General features: G+C 41.7%; 2 protein-coding genes, 1 long non-coding RNA gene and 1 other non-coding gene across 6 annotated transcripts; 2 read left to right on the top strand and 2 right to left on the bottom strand.

The window, feature by feature from the left end:
- Nucleotides 1-840: 840 nt before the first annotated feature.
- On the bottom strand, nucleotides 841-3,725 carry RPL37 (ribosomal protein L37). Of its 2 annotated transcripts, none has more exons than XM_045904232.3 (4): nucleotides 3,571-3,725; nucleotides 2,728-2,911; nucleotides 2,230-2,314; nucleotides 841-956 (listed from the first exon to the last, which is right to left on the bottom strand). In XM_045904232.3, the coding sequence occupies exons 1-4, from the start codon at nucleotides 3,571-3,573 to the stop codon at nucleotides 887-889; spliced, it is 342 nt and encodes a 113-aa protein (XP_045760188.1). In that variant the 5' UTR covers nucleotides 3,574-3,725; the 3' UTR covers nucleotides 841-886. The 2 variants fall into 2 exon arrangements, with proteins under 2 accessions (XP_045760188.1, XP_045760198.1); XM_045904242.3 differs by having other exon boundaries at nucleotides 2,776-2,911; nucleotides 3,571-3,716.
- LOC123836800 (small nucleolar RNA SNORD72) lies at nucleotides 1,037-1,117 on the bottom strand. The gene has a single exon (XR_006789070.1). It is a non-coding gene; the product is annotated as a small nucleolar RNA SNORD72 (small nucleolar RNA).
- Nucleotides 3,726-3,884: 159 nt separating the features above from the next.
- On the top strand, nucleotides 3,885-8,646 carry LOC135365438 (uncharacterized). The gene is made up of 2 exons (XR_010413297.1): nucleotides 3,885-4,273; nucleotides 6,046-8,646. It is a non-coding gene; the product is annotated as an uncharacterized LOC135365438 (long non-coding RNA).
- A 1,136-nt stretch (nucleotides 8,647-9,782) lies between these two features.
- Nucleotides 9,783-22,548, top strand: CARD6 (caspase recruitment domain family member 6). Of its 2 annotated transcripts, none has more exons than XM_045904212.3 (3): nucleotides 9,783-10,373; nucleotides 11,505-12,056; nucleotides 19,021-22,548. In XM_045904212.3, exons 1-3 carry the CDS (start codon nucleotides 10,091-10,093, stop codon nucleotides 21,432-21,434), a joined length of 3,249 nt encoding a protein of 1,082 aa, XP_045760168.1. In that variant the 5' UTR covers nucleotides 9,783-10,090; the 3' UTR covers nucleotides 21,435-22,548. The 2 variants fall into 2 exon arrangements, with proteins under 2 accessions (XP_045760168.1, XP_045760176.1); XM_045904220.3 differs by having other exon boundaries at nucleotides 10,159-10,297.
- The last annotated feature ends 276 nt before the right edge of the window (nucleotides 22,549-22,824 follow it).

The following is a 22,824-nucleotide window of genomic DNA, read 5'->3' as shown; positions in this document are numbered from 1 at the left end:
AAATTTCAGTCTTTTAACACAGAAAAATCAATTATCACTCAGTTGACGGTTAAAGAAACTCTACTGGGGACCTATGTATCATTGCCTTTCATCTACAAATGTTAAGTTTATCTGTTTGGCTTTCCTTTACTTTGTACTCAATCCACTGAATTTGCATGTGACCCAACATTCTCTTAACCCATCCCACTCCAGGGTCTTTGACTCACACCTAGCAAGTAGCTTCAAATACTCAGCTGGCCACCTACATCACACACAAGCCTATATGCTAGATACCAAGCAAGCATTTTAGAGACTAGAATGAATTAAGATCACCTTTCCAAAAACAACTCATTCAATCACTATATCCTTCATGTTCTCACTGGTCTCCAAACCCTATGACGTAAGATTGATGACCACTCCCCAAAGTCATTAGACTATAACAGATGGATACTACTAAAAGCAATTACGCTTTTTCATTTACTTTTTTTTTAAGTTTTACTTAAGTCTCTACACCCCACACGGGGCTCAAACTCGACCCTGAAATCAAGAGTTCCATGCTCCTCCAACTGAGCCAGCCAGATGCCCCTACTCTTAACATCTTAAACACCCATATGTATCATGAGCTCTGCTGTGCTCATACTGCATTCTTTAAATCGTTTTCCAGTGTTATGTGCTTGAAGGAATCCTGGAATTCTGCTTGTTTCTTATCCTTCTAAGCAGTATCACAACCCCAGTTCAAAAGGTAGTGCTCCAGAACAGTCACTTAACAAGTAAATCTAAATATTACGCTGTCCCATCCCCAATCCTATGGCAATTCAATGATACTACAAGGCTATTAAAAATACCTTAGCACACCAGGTATTTTTTTTAAAACCAGAACGTTTATTGTGACTAATCGTTGAAATCCTTAAGATGAACTGGATGCTGCAACAGCTGCCCTCTTGGGCTTAGGTGTTGTTCCTTCACGGAATCCATGCCTGCATTGTATTAAAAATGAAAACCAGTTACTTCAGCAATAATATATACATTTCAATTTTTATTAATACAGATTTAAATGAGCTTATCTCAGTTAAATGCTGAAATCAGTATCAGATTCATATGTTCAGACATTTATTTTTACAACCATCATCGATAAGCTACAATATTTTATTTACTTCCTTCTGCTTCAAGATACCTGTTTTAAACATACACTTAACTGCAATTAGAAAAAAGGTCAAGAATTTATTTGGTTGTCCCGATCACTGGGCCAATACTTCTCTCCTGCTTGCGTTGAGAGACCCATTTCTGAAAATGGGTCCCTAGGTTACCAGGCAGAGACCCTAAGTACTTTCCTTTAGTCAAGGCAAAACAAGGAGCATGTTTAATCGCTGACATTTTCCAAACTGCTTAACTATGCTTTACATTTTAACTCATTTATTATACATACACATCCTAAGGAGAAAGTGTACTGTTACCCCATTTTTAAAGGTTAGTCTGCCTTCAGTTCATGCTCTCAAACTCCTACATTACATAGCAGTGCACTCACTACAAGCCCACACTATTGTATTATGCTTTGAAGTGCAAAGAAGGTCTCCTCAGCACATAAACACATCGAAGGGTGTTGTGTTTACAAAGCCCCAAAATGCCTGGTGATCTTTTAGAGCTAGAAAATCTGGAATTGAGGGGGCAAAGGCCAGGGATTCTGCTAAGTATCACACAGCACAGGACAGTCTACCCAACAAAGAATTATCTTAGTTGAGACCTAAATGACTAACGCTTTAAAAGACACCGTTAAAATGCAGTTTCTCTGTAAGTTGGGGCTGAAATTCTCCATTTCTAACAACTCTAAAGCCTGACTTTAACAAGACAGTAAGATATCTTTCTATACAAATGCAGTAATTATGATGGTTTTCTATAGCAGATTTGCACAAAGCCACATTAAGTGAAGGCCCAATCCCGGACCTCAATCACCACTCTTGTCTTGACGAATTTTGGTAAGAAAGTGAGGTGTAACCTATCCCTAAGAAATATTATTACATTTTGGGGTGTCTAGCTCAAACCGCACTCTAGACATTTACTTATAATGTTGCTCATTGAGAGATTAACAAAATCCAGATTAACTGATCTGAAGGTTACAGTGGCAGCAGAAAAAAATACCCTCCAACACTTCATCCCCACTAACCGGGATAGTATCCTTATTTTAAAGCAGATTAAGGAGGTTCTTCTCCAAGCTCACAGAACCAGTTACGATGAAAACACAAAAAACTGTACCTGAATCTGCGGTATACGATTTTTAGGTGTCTCATTCGACCGGTCCCAGTGGTGTTTCGTCTTTTAGCCTTGGCACTCCAGTTATCTAAATAACACAAATTCAATCAAATGAGAGGGCGCCTGAGTGGCTCAGTCGGTTAAGCGACTGCCTTCGGCTCAGGTCATGATCCTGGAGTCCCGGGATCGAGTCCCGCATCGGGCTCCCTGCTCGGCGGGGAGCCTGCTTCTCCCTCTGACCCTCCCCCCTCTCATGAGCGCGCTCTCTCTCTCTCTCTCATTCTGTCTTAAATAAATAAATAAAATCTTTAAAACACAAATTCAGGTAAGGTTCTGACCTTCCCCACATACGTTATGGGCACCGTTGGTCAACATGCTTAAAGACTGCCTGCCTTGTTTTTTTAAATCCACTTCACCCCTATACAGATGCCCTTTTACGTTAAGTACCAACTAACGTCCCAAGCCACGCCCACTTCCCTACATCGCACACAGACTACTGACCTCCATCCCAACACCGGACACAGTCGGCCCGAAACACAGTCCACTTACACTTTCTCTTGCGCTTGGCAGGATAGCCGCACTTGCCGCAGGTGGACTTCTGAAGGTGGTAGGCCTTCGAGCCACAGCGGCGGCACAGCGTGTGCGTCTTATTGCGACGCTTCCCAAACGATGACGTCCCCTTCGTCTGCAAAGAGGAGGAACGATTTTGAGATCTCCTGATTTCTATACATATCCCGACATTTTCAGGAAAAGAAATTACTAAGATGTAAAGACAGGTAGAGAAAAGTTTAAAGACAATCTAGGGCTGAAACTGTGGCGAACTTCCTAACTCCTTAAATGCAAAATCAGAGACCACTACCAGCATTTCACGGTATCTAAAGCCTTCTGCAGGGGTTGCTTTATTTTGAAATCGACTACATTCTTTGAAGGAGAGAGAAAAAAGACAAGCCGCAAGACGAAATAACGTGGTGGTTTTCCCACCTACCCCGACCCCCAAACCTAAGAGCTCCTGCCAGGCCTCATCAACAATGAATTTTTTTGCTTACAGAGCCAAACACTCCCAGACCACGCTTCTTCCTTCAGTTCTCATCCGAGGGCAACGCTTCTCCAAAGATCAAAAGAAAACAAGGAACCTAGAGTGGCTCCTACTCCACGACTGTAGACTCAGCATCCCCAGGTACAGTTAGGAGCCATTCTTCTGGCTCTTGAGGGCCACCGCATGCCCCTTTCCTGCCCACCCGCTCCCTCTATCAGCGACCTTGCCGGCCCCCTAAGGATGGCAGGGAGCGCGACGCACAGGACGAGGATGGAAGGCGATTCGGAGAACCACTGGAAACAACTCACCATCTTGTTTCCGCGGCAGACCCCAAAGAGGCCGGAAGAGGAGGCACTTCCGCTATATCGTGCTCAGAAGCTTCCGCCCAGGGAAGTACTTCCGGCAGGGCGCGGTGCACCGTTCTCAAACGTCCGTAGCCGCAGTGGGGGTGGGGTCTAAAGGAGGATGCAGAGCAAGGCAGGGCCAATAGGGGTTTCGGCGCTCCGCCGACGGGAGGGCTCACGGCTTCCTGGCGTCGGAACGGGTGTGTGTTCGCCGGACCCGCCGTGGCCGAGAACTACCTTGATGCCAGAACTCGGTTCTTTGTGCGGATGCTCCTGCTCTCCCGCCGCCTCGTGTTCTCGGATTTGTGGCCACATCGCGGATTTCGGTCCCCGAGCTGGTGGGGAACCTGTGGGGGTACCTCCGCGCTCCCGGCGTGGAGGGTTCCGGATGGGACTGGGATTCCCATCTGGGAGAAACTGGCCTCTCCGGATCCCTCCTCACCCGGCTAGAAGCTTGTGGCTGACGCTGGTTCTCCGGGAGGTCGCCGGCGGTTAGGAGGCACGGACCGGCCTCTGAGGAGCTGGGCTCCGAATGTTAAAAAGAAAGGCGAATAATGTTTTTTCTAACTGTAGTAGTTTAGAGGCAAATTTTTGATGTAAAATTTAAGTATGCTAAGGGATCACACGTGGAACCTTTGAATATAGGAAATCTGATTCGCCCCTTTAGGTAGGTAGGGCCTGGAAGTCTGTACTTAAGCCCTTTCTAAATAGATTCTGAGTTGGTGGTTTCCAGATCTTGATAGACGCTAATCCAGTTGTAACCTCTTACCCAGCAACGCCCCCACTCTCGCAAAACAACAAAAAATTAAAACATTTAAGAGTTAACAGGGAAAAAGATCCCAAAGAGCCATATAATGTGCTTACATTCTATGTAAACCGAGAATTCTTTACCTGTCACATGTGAAATAGCAAAAGTGACGGACTAGTCGGTGGCAGAACAAAATGAGCTCTAGGAATCAGGGGTTTATAGGACAGTCCCTGTCCTCATGGAAACGGTAAATAGGGGGTAAAGAGGAAGCCAACTTGTGAATGCTTGGACCAAACTGCCATTCAGGGGGCTTTCTGGATTAGATGCTGTATTAGTTTCTTACTACTGTTCTAAGTAGTTACCACAAAGTTAGTGGCTTAAAACAAAACAAATTAATTAAGCTATACTGCTTTTTAAAAAATTTCATTTATCCAGAGGAATAAATTCTGGAGCTATGTTGTACCTCATTGTGCCTATAGTTAACAATACTGTATATGTACACCTAAAATCTGTTAAGAGGGTAGATCTCTAGTTAAGTGTTCTTCTTAACTGCAGTTAAAACACACATTACGGTTGTGGTCACAAGGCTGAGATTGGTCTCACTGGGCCCAAGTCAAAGTGTGGGCAGGGCTGCATTATTTTCTTGGAGGCTCTGGAAGATCTGTTGTCACCTTTTTAAGTTTCTAGAGGCTGTCAGCATTCCTTGGCTTATTTAAATCCAGTTAAGAGTCTCCTATCACACCCTTCTGTGTCCCTCTTCTACTTTTAAGGCCCTGTTAAGTTAAACAAGGAGGTCATTGAACTGAGGTGGCTCTAATGCATTGGGGACCTACTAAGCAAACAGAAATCTAAGCCCGTAAATGCCTCAGGATTGGAAAACCAAAACACTAAGGACAGGATGCCTGGCTGGCTCAGTCAGAGGAGCATGGACTCTTGATCTTGGGTAGTGAGTTCGAGCCCCATGTTGCCTGTAGAGATTATTTAAATAAAAGCCAACAAACAAAACAACCACTAAGGACAACCAATCACAAACCACTAGGCCTAAAGCTATAGCCAATCAATTTCCTTTCTTTACTTTTGCACTTTCTCCTTCCCCTGGCTCCAGGAGGCTGAGCATTCCTAACCCACTTCTCATTTGGCACTGCCCTGTTAGAACTGAATTTTGCTCAAACTTCAAATTTTAAATATGCCTCTGTTTACTTTTTAACAGCCGCTTGTGATTGCATTGGCCCCACCAGACAACTTCCTCAGCTCAAGATCAGCTGATTTAGCAACCTTTATTTGTAACCTTAATTGTCCCTTGGTATGTAACCTAACATATTTATAGGTTGTATTAATTAGGACATAGACATTGGGAAGGACAGTGGGAGATCATTATTCTGCCTAGTACGGGTGTTAGAAGAAATGCGATTAGGAAAGGTAAGGCAGGTGGCAACCACTGAGGACCCAAGCAAGCAGTTTGACAGGCACTGTGTGAAGTTCTCTTTTACCTCAGACCCTCCCAGAACTGTAGACAAAGTGAAATATTTTTCCTGCTCCTTGATGTAAAGTGGTTGTTTCTGATACCATACTATTTTGGCCCTGATCAGGAAAACCCCTGGCTCTTCAAAGCCAGTTTATAACTTCCAGGTTCCTATCCAAATGCCAGGGTTAGGTGGCATGGATCAACTTTTTTTTTTTTTTTTTGACAGAGACACAGCGAGAGAGGGAACACAAGCAGGGGGAGTGGTAGAGGGAGAAGCAGACTTCCCGCCGAGCCGGGATCGATGCAGGGCTCGATCCCAGGATGCTGGGATCACAACCTAAGCCGAAGGCAGACGCCCAACGACTGAGCCACCCAGGCGCCCCAGCATGAATCAACTTTTGAAACAGATGGTATATGCTATTCCTGACGTATTTGCTCTATGAAATGTTGCCTTTCAGCAGAGAATAATGGAGACTACGTAAATCCTGCATCCGTGATTCTGATACAGTTCAAGTCTCTTGACCAGAACTTGGCACTAGATCTGCTTTTCTCCCCCTACAATAAATGAAATTACTGCTGCCTTTTCTCTTTAAGACATCACATAAATTTCTTAGCTGCAAACAAAATTTTTACTCCTTGTGATTGATTTGATTTGAGGGATGTATTTTCAAATCTGTATCTCCTGGCCACCCTTCCCCAGCTCCCTTACATTTGCATTCTAAGCCAGTGCAATGCGAATTTGCTATTACCAAAGAACTGAATTTAAACTTCCTAAGTTTAAATTTCTTTGCTAAATATCCCACTTAAACACTTTCCTTCCCATCAACTTTGAAATCTCCCAGGGCAGGTTCTTGTGGGAGGGGAGGGTATTTAGGGTGGAGCAGTGGGGAGGAGATGGGGTTTGAGGAGCCTATTATAGAATGCCTTACCAACCGAAGGGAATAAAAAAAGGGTTGGCAAACTTACTGATATTGCCTTGTCAAATTGTTAGTATTAGCTGGGATGCACCTCAAAATTCCTACTTTTTTTTTTCTTTAAAGATTTTATTTATTTGACAGAGGGAGACACAGCGAGAGAGGGAACACAAGCAGGGGGAGCGGGAGAGGGAGAAGCAGGCTTCCCGCGGAGCAGGGAACCCGATGTGGGGCTCGATCCCAGGACCCTGGGATCATGACCTGAGCCGAAGGCAGATGCTTAACGACTGAGCCAGGCGCCCCAAAATTCCTACTTTTGAGGCACATTTAGTTAAAACTCTTACCTAAAATTAATTTTTAGTATTACATAAGGATTTGCTTAATCTTTTTTCAACCTCAGGGACAGTAGAATTGAATTATTATCCTTGATTCTTAATACATCCTCAGTATTGGTCCATGCAGCATTGATCCCTGCCTTTATTTACATATTTAATTACCTTTAATAATATAGTAAGGACCTTTAAACTCATCCCTAGATGATATCCTACGTCTAACTCCATAATCTCCCTGTCCCCTTATCCCATCTTATCCCCAACTTCTCCTGAACCTAGGAAACCACCCTTCTTAACTTCATTATTTCCTTACTTTTCATTTTATATAATTTTTTAAAGATTTTATTTTTTTTAAGATTTTATTTATTTAACAGAGAGATGCAGAGAGAGAGGGAACACAAGCAGGGGGAGTGGGAGAGGGAGAAGCAGGCTTCCCGCTGAGCAGGGAGCCCGATGCGGGGCTTGATCCCAGGACCTTGGGATCGTGACCTGAGCCGAAGGCAGACACTTAATGACTGAGCCACCCCGGCGCCCTAAAGATTTTATTTTTAAGTAATCTCTACACCCAACGTGGGGCTTGAACTTAAAACCCCAAGATCAAGAGTTGCATGCTTTACCAAGTGAGCTAGGCACCCACACTTTATACAATTTTAATGACTCCATGTATATTCCTAAAATGTGTGTATGCATGTGTATGTATTTAAATTACATTCAACTTTTAAAAAGGGTATCATGCGGTATATAATCTTTTGGGACTTAAAGTTTTCCTTTTATATTTTTATGATTATATTGTGGGTCACTGAAGTTCATTCTTTTTGAATAGTGCATACTGGTACATGAAATACTACAGTTTATTCATCTAGTATCCTGTTGATAGTTACTTAGATTGTCTTCAGGTTCTTGTGAACTATGGCACTGTAAATAAAGACCAACTAGGGGAGCTTGGGTAGTTCAGTCAGTTAAGTGTATGACTCCTGGTTTCCACTCAGGTTATGATCTTGGTGTTGTGGGAGAGGCCCTGGGTTGGGCTCTGTGCTCAGCGTGGAGTCTGCCTGGGATTCTCCCTCTGTCCCTCCCTCCCGTGTGCTCTCTCTCTCAAATAAATAAATAAATACTAAAAAAAAAAAAAAAAAAAAGACCAACTAGATAGTTGGGTGTTTGGGTGGCTTAATTGGTTAAGCCTTCTACTCTTGATTTCAGCTCAGGTCATGATCTCAGGGTCGTGAGATCGAGCTGTGTATGGTAAGGAAAATTGTGCCCTAAGATGGCCGACTGAGCCAGTGAGAGTCCCAGTCCTTGCCCTGGGGCTCTTCTGGGTTCTTCTCCCTGCTCTGCTTCCTGCGCACACCAATCTGGGTTCTTCTCCCTGTCCCGCTTCTCGCACGTGCCAAAAGTGCCAAGTATGCGGAAGTAGAAGTGTATAAATTGCCCCCTTTGTACTCGGGGCTGAGACCTTTGGAGACCACTCTCCTCTGAGCGTGCTGGCATTAAATGAACTTCCTGTCCTCCAAGATCTCCAGGTGCCACTTGGTTCTTCCAACGGGCAATCCAGTCCAGGTTCCGTAACATGTAGGTCTCTGTGCTCAGCACAGAATCTGCTTGTCTACCCCCTCCCCCACCTTGCACGCACATGCACTCACACATACTCACTCTCTCTCTCAAATAAATAAATAAATAAAATCTAAAAAATAAATAAAAACTGAAGTCTGCTAATAGAAACAAAAATGTAAACTATTAAATATGCAGTAGTGTTTAAAGTATCCCCAGAGATAACCAGTGTTACAATTGGGGTATCTCTCTCCTGTCTTCTTTTAAATATATATCTATATATACATTTTATATATGTACATTATACACATTTTAATTTTTTAAACAAAAGTGGGATGTGTAACTTTCTGTCTTTCATAACAATATATCATGGATAGCACTAGTTGTCAATATACATAGACTTACTTCATCCTTTTATTTATTTCTTTATTTTTCTTTAAGTAAACTCTACCCCCAATGTGGGGGTTGTGCTCGTGACCCTGAGATCAAGAGTCTCATGCTCTACAGACTGAGCCAGCCAGGCACCCTGCTTCATCCTTTTAAACGGTTCTTTTCTGTTTCACTGCTGATGTATCAACATTTATTCCACAAATCCCCAATTTATGGAAATCCTGGTTATTTTAAGTTTTCCGCTGTTATAAACAATGTTGTCATGCAGATTCTTGCACATATATCTTTGGGCATTTGTCTGATTATTTCCTTAAGATAATTTCCTAGAAATGAAGTTGCTGAGTCAAATGGTATAAATTTGTGTGTTTATCAGCATTTATTTATTTTTTGCTGCCTATTGCCAGATTTCTCTCCTGAAAGAGTTAATCAATTCACATTCTTATCACAAATAGAGCTCAGAGCAGGGAATACCTAGTCCAAACTGAAGTTCAAGAGAGCCTTCTCGGAGCAATTGACCCTGGGGCTGAGTCAAGATGAGATGGACTCAAGTCATCAAAAGAGTAGATAATCTAATGTCCGCCATGCTACGGAAGGGAAAAATGAAGCGGGGGTGGGGGGTGGGGGAGTGGAATCGAAGGGGAGACAAACCATGAGAGACTATGGACTCTGAAAAACAAACTGAGGGTTCTAGAGGGGAGGGGGTGGGGGGATGGGCTAGCCCGGTGATGGGTATTAAGGAGGACACATACTGCATGGAGCACTAGGTGTTATACGAAAACAATGAAGCGTTCAACACTACATCAAAAACTAATGACGTATTGTACGGTGACTAACATAACATGATAAAATAAAAAAAAAGGGGGGGGAAGATAGATAATCTATAAGGAGCCAGGCCTGGGTGGGCTCAGGGCTAGATTTCCACACTGTCTTGCCTTGTTTGTACCCACTCTCTCCAGTGCCGGGCATCTTTGACCTGTTTAATCTTTGACAAATAGAATTATTCTTTGCCATTTTTTTTTAAACCTGTATTTATGTACTATTGGAACGGTTTCGTAATCCATTTCCTGGTCTAGAGGACAGAAGAACAATGGCTGCGGGGAGTGTTCCTTCAGAGATCATAGAAAGAGAACGAAAAAAGTTACTTGAAATCCTCCAACAAGATCCTGATTCTGTCTTAGATACATTAACCTCTCGGAGGCTGGTTTCTGAGGAAGAGTATGAGACTCTGGAGAAAATTACAGATCCCCTGAAGAAAAGTCGAAAGCTGTTAATTTTGGTACAGAAAAAGGGAGAGGTGAGCTGTCAGCATTTTCTCAAGTGTTTACTTAGTACTTTTCCAGAGTCAGCTACCATTTGGGGCTTACGGCATGGTAAGTTGGATTTCTATACTTTTTGGGGGGTGAGAAAGATAAGGCAGATTTCCTGAAAAAAGAAAATGATTGCCTTTTGTTTTCATTGGTCTATTTCCCAGAGATATTTTTCACTGAAATGTGATAGAGGGTAAAAGTGTCCAGGATCTTAAAAGCAGGGAACAATGTATCTTATTGGTTTAGGGGATTGATAATTTTTTGTTGAAACTGTATCCAAAACTTAAAGGTTTTTTTTGTTTTTGTTTTTGTTTTTAGTGCTAGTATAAACTGCTTACTATTCAATAAGTAAATTCATGGATATTTAACAACCCCAAGACCAAAGCTGCCTCTTTCACTTAGTATAACGATTTTGGAAATATCAGAAAAATGATTTTTAGCACACATACATGGTGGATCAGTAATTTCATTTTTTTTCTGTGATAAGAATGCCAGCAGAAGCCTACTTTTCTGGAGCAATTCAAATGCTAATTCTCCAATATTTAAAGATAGTTCGCGGCAGATAAAGGAGTAATTCTTCCAGAATGGATTTAGCAATTCTGTAGATTATCACTAGAGGCAGGTGCAGCTCCTTTTTCTAAAGTTCTAAAAAATATTGAAAATTATTTTAAGAGATATTAGAGAGGTAGAGGCTCAGATAAAAAAGGTTAATGCAAATGATCTCTAATGCAGGACAAGACCCATGTGCTTAGAGAAATAGATACTATTATTTCTAGGACTTACTATTCCAAATTCGAGCTGTTTGCTTCCTGATTAGAAATTATTAGGATCAGATTTCATTAGCAATGGCCCTAGGAAATCTGAGTTGGTTTTGGGTTACAGTAAAACCACAAGTAAGCACTATTTATAGGATTCACATTTTCTGTTTTACTCATGTACTCTTAGAGTTTGTTAAGAAGAACTCAAACTTTTGAGCAAGGTAGGAATGTGATCTGATTTTTTTCCAGTGAGAGAAAGAATGACAGTTGACTTGTTATTTGTGTGGGAAATGCTAGGTATTCCTATCCTCCAGTTTTGAAATAAAGAAGAGAGATGATGCTTTGAGGTCTTGGAAACTCAAGATATTATAAAATTTCTTTTTGTTAATTTGGAAAAATGAAACAACTGCCCCCCCCCCTTTCTTGTTCTTTTCAGAATTTTTAAAGCATGATAATATAGGACCTCCTCAGCCTATAAGGGTAAGCAAGAATTCAGAAGATGTTTTTTCCTCTGGAGAGAAACAGCCTGAGAATCCTGAGATCACAGTGTCCTTCACAGAGAAAGAACACCTGGATATGGGAACCTCTGAATCCTTCGGGGACAAGAAAACTAGTCATAAAGAAACTGCTTGGACCCCCAGGGAAAATGAGGAGGAATACAACACACCCAAAGTCATATTGCCACCTTCATTTGAGAACACTGAATATGAAATTCCAGCAACTATTGCATATTTACAGGATGGACAGAGATACAAGGAGCCAGATGATTCTCTGTACTTAGGAAAAGAGGAATATCTAGAATCTCTTGGATACTCTGAAGATGCAGAGCCTGCTGTGGAAGAAGAGAATTATAATGACTCAGAACACAGTGTTTATGATGGTGAAGAGGGTTCTGCATTTTCAGAAACCACGCACTTCTCTGATGAAGAACAGAGCTATGAGGATTCAGAAACTGGCATGTCATTGGAGGAGGAGAAAAGGATTGAAGGTATGGGAACAATTTATTTTTAGGTTTCCATGCCCTAATGGGGAGAAGGGGTGAGGAAGGGCACCAGATGTCAGCAGAAAAGCAGCTGCTCAGAGATTCTTTATGCCTCCCTAACCTGGAATTTCCTTAGAGGTGGGTGTTGACAGAGAGGAAGACCCAGGACCTACACAGTGGTGGACAGTATAAGCAAAAATAAATACTGATTGTCAGCTTACAGGTTTCTGCAGTCACCTCCATGATATATATAAGAAGTTGCTAACCACTTATTTTAGGTGTTACCTTCTAATGCTCAAATTAAGTCATTTTAGTGCCTTTGTGACCAATGGGATATGGAGGCTATGGGCCTAACTACTAAAGTGAAAATCAGAGAGGAGCCTGTGATGAATGAATAAGATCCCAAAATATTGTTACTTGGTTTGATCTAGTCATAAATTGCCATCGTGGTAAGGGAAATTAAATAAGTATCTTTAATTGGAATATTTCTCAATGAAAATTAGAAAACTGAGAAATGTTTCATTTGGAGAGATACTGTTTATGAAAATAAATATCACCAAATATCACCAAGTTCTGAGTAGAGGAGGGGAAAGGTAACTATCATCGCCCATTCAGTTCAAATCCTGGGGATTCATCATCCAGTTCTAGGTAGGAGAGGAGTAATGTCCTCCTCACCATACCTTGTATTAGTTTGCTAGGGCTGCTTTAGTCAAGTACCACAAATGGGGGACCTTAAACAATAAACAACAGAAATTTATTATTATCTCAGTTTGGAGGCTAGAAGGCAGAAATCAAGGTGTCTATAAGGTTGGTTACTTCTGAAGGCTGTAAAGGAGAATCTGTTCCTAGTTTCTGGTGGTTTGCTGGAAATCTTTGGCATTCTTTGGCTTGTAAAAATATCCTTCTCATCTGCCTTCATCTTCACCAGTTGTCTCCCTGAGTGCATTCCTCTAGGTCCAAACTTCCCCCTTTTGTAAGGACATTAGTCATATTGGATTAGGGCCCACCCTAATGACCTCATCTTAACTAATTATATCTGCAGTGACCCTACTTCCAAATAATGTCACATCCTGAGCTACTGGGGGTTACGATTCCAACATATGAATTTGAGGGGTACATAATTTAACCCACAACACAAATCTTGTCCCACCCCCATACCTCTCCAGTCCATAATTATTTTTAGGCCTCATTATTAATTTTTATTTATTTACATATTTCACTTTTTGTATAGTGTTGACTTAATTATTCATTGCATAGTATCACTATTCTGCAAAAAACAAAACAAAACAAAACAAAACCCTTTTGTCTGCTTATTCCATTTTTTCTTCATTCTCCATTCCTCCATAGGTAACATTCTAATATGATGTGTTTCTTACATGTTACTGTTTGGTTTGTGTGATCTTGTTTTCTGTATCAGTTATTTATTGCAACAGTAGTTCTGCATAACAAAGCTTATCAAAATGGTAAGAGTCTCTGTTGGTGGCTAGGCAGTTCTTCTGGTCTTTCCTGGGTTTATTCAAGTGTCTGTGGTCAGCTGGCTATGGACTGGTCTGTCATCTCTTGGCTGGCTAGTCCGGACTTATTCTCAGACTTATTCTAGATGGGGCATATTCTTTTTTTTTTTTTTTTTTTTAAAGATTTTATTTATTTATTTGACAGAGAGAGAGCACAAGTAGGCAGAGTGGTAGACAGAGGGAGAAGGAGAAGCAGGCTCCCCGCTCAGCAGGGAGCCCGATGCGGGGCTCGATCCCAGGACCCTGGGATCATGACCCGAGCCGAAGGCAGACGCTTAACGACCGAGCCACCCAGGCGCCCCTAGATGGGGCATATTCTTATGGTGAGGACAGAGGAGTATAAGAGAGAGAAGGTGAGAGAGAGGGAGAGAGAAAGAGAGACAGAGAGTGGAGGAGGCTTAGACTCAGAACTATCATGCCATCCATATTAGTTTCCTAGGGCTCACCAAAGTACTACAAAGGGTGGCTTAGAACAATGGGAAATTTATTGTCTCATGGTTATGGAGGCCAGAGGTCTGAAGCCAAGGTGTTAGCAGGGTCATACCATCTCTGCAGGCATTGGGGAAGGAGCTGTTCCAGTCTTCTCTCCCTAGTTTCTCGTAGCCTCAGTTATTCCCTGGCTTGTAGATGACCATCTTCTCTCTGTGTCTTCACATCATTTTCCCTCTGTGCATGTCTCTGTTTTCAATTTCCCCTTTTTGTAAGGATACCAGTCATATTGGACAGGGCCAACCCTAGTGCCCTCATTTTAACTTGACCTCTGTGAAGATTTTATTTACAGATCAGGCCACATACTGAGGTACTGGGGACTTCAACACAACTTTTTTTTTTTTTGCAGGGGAGTGGGGAGTAGACATAATTCAACCCATTACACCATCACTCTGCCACATTCTTTTGGTCAAAGTATATCACAAAGACAATGCAAATTAAAGGACTGGGGAAAATTACATACCACTTCTTTTTTTTTTTTTAATGAAGTTTTTAATTTTACTTCCAGTATAGTTAACATACAGTGTTATACCAGTTTCAGGTATACAGTATAGTGACTCAGCACTTCCATACAACATCCAGTGCTCATCATGATAAGTGTGCTCTTTAATCCCCATCCCCTATTTCACCCATCCCTCACCCATCTCCCCTCTGGTAACCATCAGTTTGTTCTCGATAGTTAAAAGTCTGTTTCTTGGTTTGTCTTTTTCCCTCTCTCTCTCTCTTTTTTTTCCCCTTTTTTTCATTTGTTTTGTTTCTTTTTTCTTTTTTTTTTGCTGATGTCCTTTTTTTTTTATTATGTTATGTTAATCACCATACAGTACATCATTAGTTTTTGATGTAGTGTTCCATGATTCATTGTTTGCGTATAACACCCAGTGCTCCATGCAGTACGTGCCCTCTTTAATACCCATCACCAGGCTAACCCATCCTCCCACCCCCCTCCCCTCTAGAACCCTCAGTTTGTTTCTCAGAGTCCATAATCTCTCATGGTTTGTCTCCCCCTCTGATCCCCCCCCCCTTTATTTTTCCCTTCTTGCTATCTTCTTCTTTTTCCTTTTGTTCAACATATAATGTATTATTTGTTTCAGAGGTACAGGTCTGTGATTCAACAGTCTTACACAATTCACAGCGCTTACCATAGCACATACCCTCCCCAATGTCTATCACCCAGCCACCCCATCCCTCCCACCCCCCACCACTCCAGCAACCCTCAGTTTGTTTCCTGAGATTAAGAATTCCTCATGTCAGTGAGGTCACATGATACATGTCTTTCTCTCATTGACTTTTTCGCTCAGCATAATACCCTCCAGTTCCATCCACATCGTTGCAAATGGCAAGATTTCATTCCTTTTGATGGCTGCATAATATTCCATTGTATATATATACCACATCTTCTTCTTACAAAGTAATATTGCAGAAAGCCAAAATATATCCAGAAAGCCATTAATTGGGGCTAATTTTTGCAACCAATCTAACACCTTTAGGAAAACAGGTCAAGAAAAGTTTCAGTAAGGGGCACCTGGGTGGCTCAGTCGTTAAGCGTCTGCCTTTGGCTCAGGTCATGATCTCAGGGTCCTGGGATCGAGCCTCACATCAGGCTCCCTGCTCAGAGGGGAGCCTGCTTCTCCCTCTCCAACTCCCCCTGCTGGTGTTCCCTCTCTCACTGTGTCTCTCTCTGTCAAATAAATTAAAAAATCTTTAAAAAAAAAAAAAAAAGAAAGAAAAGTTTCAGTAATAATGTAGTTATGACTTGCAATGTAATTCTAATAGCTAACCAATCCACTCTAGTTGACTGGAGGCATATGGCTATCCTCTGTCTCTTTCGTCTGTAATATTTATTTATATATGTAGCTAGGAACTGAAAAAAAATCCAAATTAATCTGATTCAAAGGAGAAGAGTCGTCATGCTTTTTGTTATGTTAAATTTCATGACAAAAAAATATCAGTGTCGAATCTAAGTCTCAGGAAGGCTATGGTGTTGCTCTATGTGCTCTGTACTGTATAAGGTCGACTTGTATATAGACTGTATCAATCTCCTCCCTTCCCTTCCAGTTTATAGTTGAGTTCATCCAGTGGGAGGAACCCATAGATTTACCATTTTCTGCGCCCTTTCCCTCTTCCTGAAGGTCTAAGTTTTTTTTTTTTTTTTAAGATTTTATTTATTTATTTGACACACAGAGAGAGATAGCGAGAGCAGGAACACAAGCAGGGGGAGTGGGAGAGGGAGAAGCAGGCTTCCCGCCGAGCAGGGAGCCCAATGCAGGGCTCGATCCCAGGACCCTGGGATCATGACCTGAGCTGAAGGCAGACACTTAATGACTGAGCCACCCAGGCGCCCCTGAAGGTCTAAGTTTTAATGTGATGTTGTTTCCCTTTAGTCTGAAGAATTTTATTTATTATTTCTTTTAGTGCAGGTCTGTTGGTGGGAAATTTTCTTGGGTTTTGTTTATTGAAAAATGTCTATTTTGCTTTCATTCCAGAATGATATTTTTGCTAGGTATAGAATTAGAGATTGGCAATTTTTCTGCCTTCAGCACTTTATGGATGCCATTCCTTTGTCTTTTGGCTTCCATTGTTTCTGATGCTAGGCCTGCAGTTTTGTTTTGTTTTGTTTTGTTTTTTCATTGTTTCCTATAAGTGTCATTTTTATTCTGGGTGATTTCAGGATTTTTTTCTTAAAATTTTTTTTAGCCATTTTGTTTTTATCCTCGTTAGGGTTTAGAGAGTTTTGTGAATCTGTAAAACTTTTTTTTTAAATCAAATTTGGAAAATCTTCAGCCACTATTTATCCAAATATTTTTTTCTGTCCCAGTTGCTCCCTCCTCTCTGAGACTACAAGTCTCTTTCTAAGACTAAAGTTTTTGTTTTTGTTTTTTTAAGATTTTATTTATTCATTTGACAGAGAGAGAGAGAGAGAGAGTGCACAAGCAGGGGGAGCAGCAGACATAGGGAGGGGGTGAAGCAGGCTCCCTGTGGAGCAGGGAACCCAATGCAGGGCTCAATCCCAGGACCCTGAGATCATGACCTGAGCCCAAGGCAGGTGCTTAATTGACTGAACCACCCAGGTGCCCTTCTAGATTGCTAAATATCTCCAAAGAGACTTAGTTTTTTTGTTTTTTTGTTTTTTAATCTGTTTTAGTTTCCAATTAACCTAACTGGACTCAGATTTGAAATTCTCGTTTCAGTGGTTGGCAGCTAAAATCTCTGATCATTTCTTTTTGCCTTAGCTGGGCTGTTTTCATGAATTTTAAATTTATAAAAATGTATTGGGTTCTAGATATTATTGCTTCTTAACTTTTTCTTTTTCTTTGTATCCAGCTCTGTGCTTATTGATTGTATCATTGTTGCTGTGTATAAGATTTACTCTGTTGCTTCTTGGGGGTATCCCAAATGAGCTCCATAGTAACCCTGTTATTTTTTTTTTTTTAAGATTTTTATTTATTTATTTGACAGAGAGACACAGCGAGAGAGGGAACACAAGCAGGGGGAGTGGGAGAGGGAGAAGCAGGCTTCCCATGGAGTGGAGAGCCCGATATGGGGCTCGATCCCAGGACCCTGGGATCATGACCTGAGCTGAAGGCAGACGCTTAACGACTGAGCCACCCAGGAGCCCCCATAGTAACCCTGTTATTACCTTGTCAAGAGTAGACATCTGGCCTGGCCTGTGTGAGTCCTGGTTTTTGTGCTGAAGAAATAGTGGGTTGTTGTCCAAAGACAAAATAGGTGATAGACAAGAACAGGACCTAAAAGCTTTCCTGCAACCTATCCTCTCACTGCCTCCTCTGGGAATCCATTTTGCTAGCCTCAACTCTTCCCTCACCTTCTTACCCCAAAACATATTCTAATTCAAGCAACTTTTAGACTGCCCAAGGATTTCTTAGAGTTACCTTTGTTAGTTCTTAAAATCCGTACTCTTTGCTCACTTCTGTTGTTTCTTCCAGGGTTTTTTTTTTTTTAAAGATATATTTATTTGAGAAAGAGAGAGAGAGCAGGAAGAGGGGCAGAGGGAGAGGGAGAGAGAGAATCTCAAGTAGACTCCCTGCTGAGTGCAGAGCCCAACACAGGGCTCTATCCCACAACCCTGAGATCGTGACCTGAGCTGAAATCAAGAGTCAGATGCTTAACTGACTGAGCCACCCAGGCACCCCTCTTCCAGGTTATTTTTATAGGGGACCCAAGAATCTTATGCTAGTTTGCCCTCTACCAGAAGTAGAAAATGCTCTCTGGTCTTCTTTCTCTACTAAGCACTATTTCTGTATTCCCAAGAAGTGGTTAGGAGGTATATTAGAAAATGGGAGATCAGGAGAAATTAGGTACAACACATAAATTCTGAGAAATGTTTAATGGAAATAAAATCTTCCATTTCTCCAAACTTTAGCAAGAGATACATTTAAGAAAGAAAACAGTATCAACCTAGAAAATTCCTCACACATGTATATCATGAAGCATTAACAATGTTTTTCATTGCTGCATATAAACATTAGTCAAAAAATTGAAAAACCTAAATGATCATCAGTAGACAATGGTTAAATAAGTAATGGTCCATCTAAATCATGAAATATGATGGATTAGCTAAAATGAATTAAGTCAATCTCTGTATAAACTGATTTGGAAGAATTTGCAAAGAATACCATTAAGTGAAAAGAAGTTGAAGAATCATTTGTTTAGTATAATATCATTTATGTAAAAATAAAATAGCATCCACTAAATCAAAAGGTATATTTCTCTATATGCATGCATACTTATGTACTTGCACGTAATAAGGATAGGAAGCAAACATTCGTAACATGTTGACATCTCTTAGAAGAAAAGTGGAATTGGCAGAGTGGAAAAAGGGCAATTTCACTTTATTTGTGTTCCATCTTTTCATAATGAAAATGTCAATTACTTATTTAATTTTAAAACTCCATGAAGGAAGCTTAGACTCTGAATGTGACATTCACTGAGTATCTTCTTCCCTACAGAAAGAAAAAATATGTTTAAAGATGTCCTGTCATGTTTGAACATGGATAGGAGCAGAAAGCTTCTGCCAGATGTTGTCAAACAATTCTCCTTAGATCGAGGATGTATGTGGACCCCTGAGACTCCAGGAGACTTAGCCTGGAATTTCCTGATGAAAGTTCAAGCTCTGGATGTGACAGCCAGAGATACAATCCTCAGACACAAGGTTCCGGGTGAGGATGGCAAAGAGGAATTGCTGGCTGGAGTAGAGAATTTGGAAATCAGGGACATACAAACCATTCATCCCTTTGATGTTCTTTGTGCCTCTATGCTCTGTTCAGACAGCTTGTTGCAGCGTGAAATCATGTCAAACATGTATCAGTGCCGGTTTGCTCTTCCCCTGCTCCTGCCAGATGCAGAAAACAACAAAACTATCTTAATGCTAGAGGCCATGAAGGACATTGTGAAACAGTGGTCAACACAGTCTTCAGGAGGGCCTACAGTGGACACAGAAACGTTTCCGAAGATGCCTATCATCTCTTTTGTGCGCCTAGGATACTGTAGCTTCTCCAAGTCCAGAATCCTTAACAGACTGCTTGGTCCTGCCCAACCAGGACAATCACACAAAATCTTTCTCCATCAGGATTTTACTGTCCCAGTGCTTCCCCGGCAAATCTCTGATGGCCTGGTTGAGATAATGTGGCATTTTCCTGAGAGCGATAGTCTAAAGGAAAACCCTAGTTTTTTCCAAAAGCCTGTTGCTCTGGCCAACCTCCGTGGAGACTTAGAAAGTTTTTGGACACAGTTTGGTTTTTTGGTGGAAGTTTCCTCAGCTGTATTTTTTTTCACTGACTACATAGGTGAGAAGGAGTGGGACTTGCTAATGTTTTTAGGAGAAGCTGCCACTGAAAGATTCTACTTTGTCCTCAGTCCCCAGGCCCAGGAGAGTGAAGAGGCTCAGCTTTTCCAGAGGATTCTAAAGTTGAAGCTATCACAGCTACTGTTTTGGGAGGGGGAGGAAGCTGGGGAGAAAGGGAAAAATATGGAGGGTCTTCAAGCAGCTCTGCAGGAAGTGATGTCCTCTCCACTCAGATGTGTGTCTATGGAGGACATGGGCTCCCTGGCCAGGGAGTTGGGAATCCAGGTAGACCAAGACTTTGAGAACGTTCAGGGAATTCACAGTTCCCCTAGTGAAAACCTGGCTGGAACAGCTAAAGATGAGAGACAACAAAGATACAGTCAGCCAGAAAGCTCATCTGAAAGCCCAGCTGAGATGCCTGTAAGAGAGCCTGGGGCTAGCTGGAATCTTCAGAATTTCCACCACACCCCAGTATTGGAAAACTTCTGTCCTTTACCAACCAGAATTGGAGGTGACTTTAACCATGTTTCTTTGAAAGCCCCCTGGGTTATGGGCTCCTATTTTTGGTCAGAGCAGAGGTCTAAGTGGTTCCGTCCCTGGCCCTTTCAGAAAACAAGGGACTATGGTCGAGGTAAATGTTTTAGGTTTCAGGACTTCCAACCCCAGAGATTTTATTCACCTGAAAGATTTATGAAATTTTCAAGAACTGCTTGGGGACATCGCACGGATAAAACATTTGGGAGACCACCAAGACCTAAATCTCATCATGTACAGGCCTGGCCTGAGAGACCACAGACAACGGGAGCTCTTGAAAGATCTGGGGAAGTGGTCTCCCACTTAGGTCACTTCCATTCCCTGAGTTTGCAGTCAGCAGGAACAGCTGGGAAGCCACAGCCTAAGCAAGCCTATACCCAGAGAACACAGCCAACTAGGGCAACCGGGAAGCTTATGAAAACAATACCCCATATTGAAGGTCTTTACCCCCAGGCCTTTCAACCAGCAGGAGCCATACAAAAACCTGTAAGACCTGCTTCTCAGCAAGGAGCCAAACTGAAGACACAGGATGGGCCTTCAAATCCAGCTTTCCAAATGGGATCCTATCCCAGGCCCAATAGCAAATGTTTACCCAGCTCCCAGTTCACATCCAACCAGCCCAAGCCATCCCAGTTCAAGCAATCCCAACCTGTGCCCTCTCAACCCAAACCCACTCACACAAAACCCACTCAGCCCTGGCCCTCCCAAGCTAAACCCTTCCCACCCAAACCCACTCAACCCCAGCCCTCCCAAGCTAAACCCTCTCCACCCAGACCCACTCAGCCCAAGCCATGCCCACCCCAGGGCTCCCAATCTAACCCTTCTCAGCCCAGACCCACTCAGCCCAAGCCATGCCCACCCCAGGTCTCCCAATCTAAGCCTTCTCAGCCCAGACCCACTCAGCCCAAGCCATGCCCACCCCAGGTCTCCCAATCTAAGCCTTCTCAGCCCAGACCCACTCAGCACAAGTCATGTAGGACCAGTCCTTCACAGGCTAAGTCATACAATCCAGGAGCAGGGCCCAAGAGGGCAGGGAAACGTTAAAATGCTTACTATGAAACAAATCCTTCACCCAGGCCGTTGCTATCATACGGCTACCTAAAGAAGAGTGGCAGTGATGGTAAGAGATTCCTATCATTATCATGACAGAAAAAAAAAAAGATATGCACAGCCTAACTGGTATCATTAAAATATCTATAAGAATTGTGTCTACCAAAAGGAAAAATATGAAAAGAATTAAGAATAGAATCAAGGAGTAAATAAATTAACTGAACCCAATCTTAAGTATTAGGTAATATATAACCTGAATCCGAGGACTGGGGCTGTTGAGACCACCCCATAAAATAAGGCTCAGGCAGCCTCAGTGTTGCAAGAAAAACTGCTTTAGATGTTGGCTGCTCCAGAGGTGCCTTAGTCAAAGCTTTTTGGTTCAATATCAGCCACTAAGCAGATAATCTTGTTTGTTTGGGATGTTTAAATCCATTTACTTGTGATAACAGCTCCAATTTGCTTTGATGATGTAAATATCTCATCTGACCCTTACAGAAATAATGAGCTAAAAACCAATGAAATAAGTTATTTTGCATTAACTTGGGTATGATTTGTGTATGTTTTATATTTAAAGTACTTGTAATAGTTAAGGTAATTTGGCTTATTAAAAGATCTGATATCCTCATGATTTCAACTTAAAATGTATAATTAAAATTTTAATTTTAGAGTTATAAAGCTTGTAAAGAGCATTGCAATGTTTTTTTTTTTTTTTAAGATTTTATTTATTTTTTAGAGAGCGAGCGAGAGAGAAACAGCATGAGAGGGGAGAGGGTCAGAGGGAGAAGCAGGCTCCCCACTGAGCCCGGAGCCCGATGTGGGACTCGATCCCAGGACCCTGGGATCATGACCTGAGCCGAAGGCAGACGCTTAACCATCTGAGCCACCCAGGCGCCCCAGAGCATTGCAATGTTTAAGAGAACATAAGATTCACAAAATTTTACAATTTTACTGTATTAGATTCATTCCTGTCCTAAACATTTGAGTAAGTTCTGCCAGTGAAGTTTAGTTAAGTTTGTAAATAATAGCAAATATTAATAAAGGGCCACTTAAAGATTGATGTTAAAATTTGCTAGGTGTAGAAATAAAATAATAAGATTTGTAAATTGGATCAAGACCTCTTGTTTTTGAATTTACAACTTTTAAAAAATTAATACTAATTTTAAGTATTAAAATAGCCCCACATTGTCTTTTCTGGGTTAAAAAATTTTTTTCACCTTCAAGGACGCCAAGGGAAAAGAATCATATTGATAAATAGATGAAAAATGATCTTTGAAAAGGAATAACTAATTTCTGAAAACATTCTCATACTACAATAGGCATCCTTCATTTATGAATGTTTTAAACAATTAATATTGAGTATTTAGAGGGTGTTAAATCTCTAAAG

This window comes from Mirounga angustirostris, unplaced genomic scaffold (genome assembly GCF_029215605.1).
Source record: "Mirounga angustirostris isolate CCGP_5_RB_7025 unplaced genomic scaffold, mMirAng1.0.hap1 SCAF_7, whole genome shotgun sequence".
Classification (NCBI taxonomy): domain Eukaryota; kingdom Metazoa; phylum Chordata; class Mammalia; order Carnivora; family Phocidae; genus Mirounga; species Mirounga angustirostris.
Note: the sequence above shows the minus strand (reverse complement) of the source record. Positions and strands in the feature narration are given on the sequence as shown.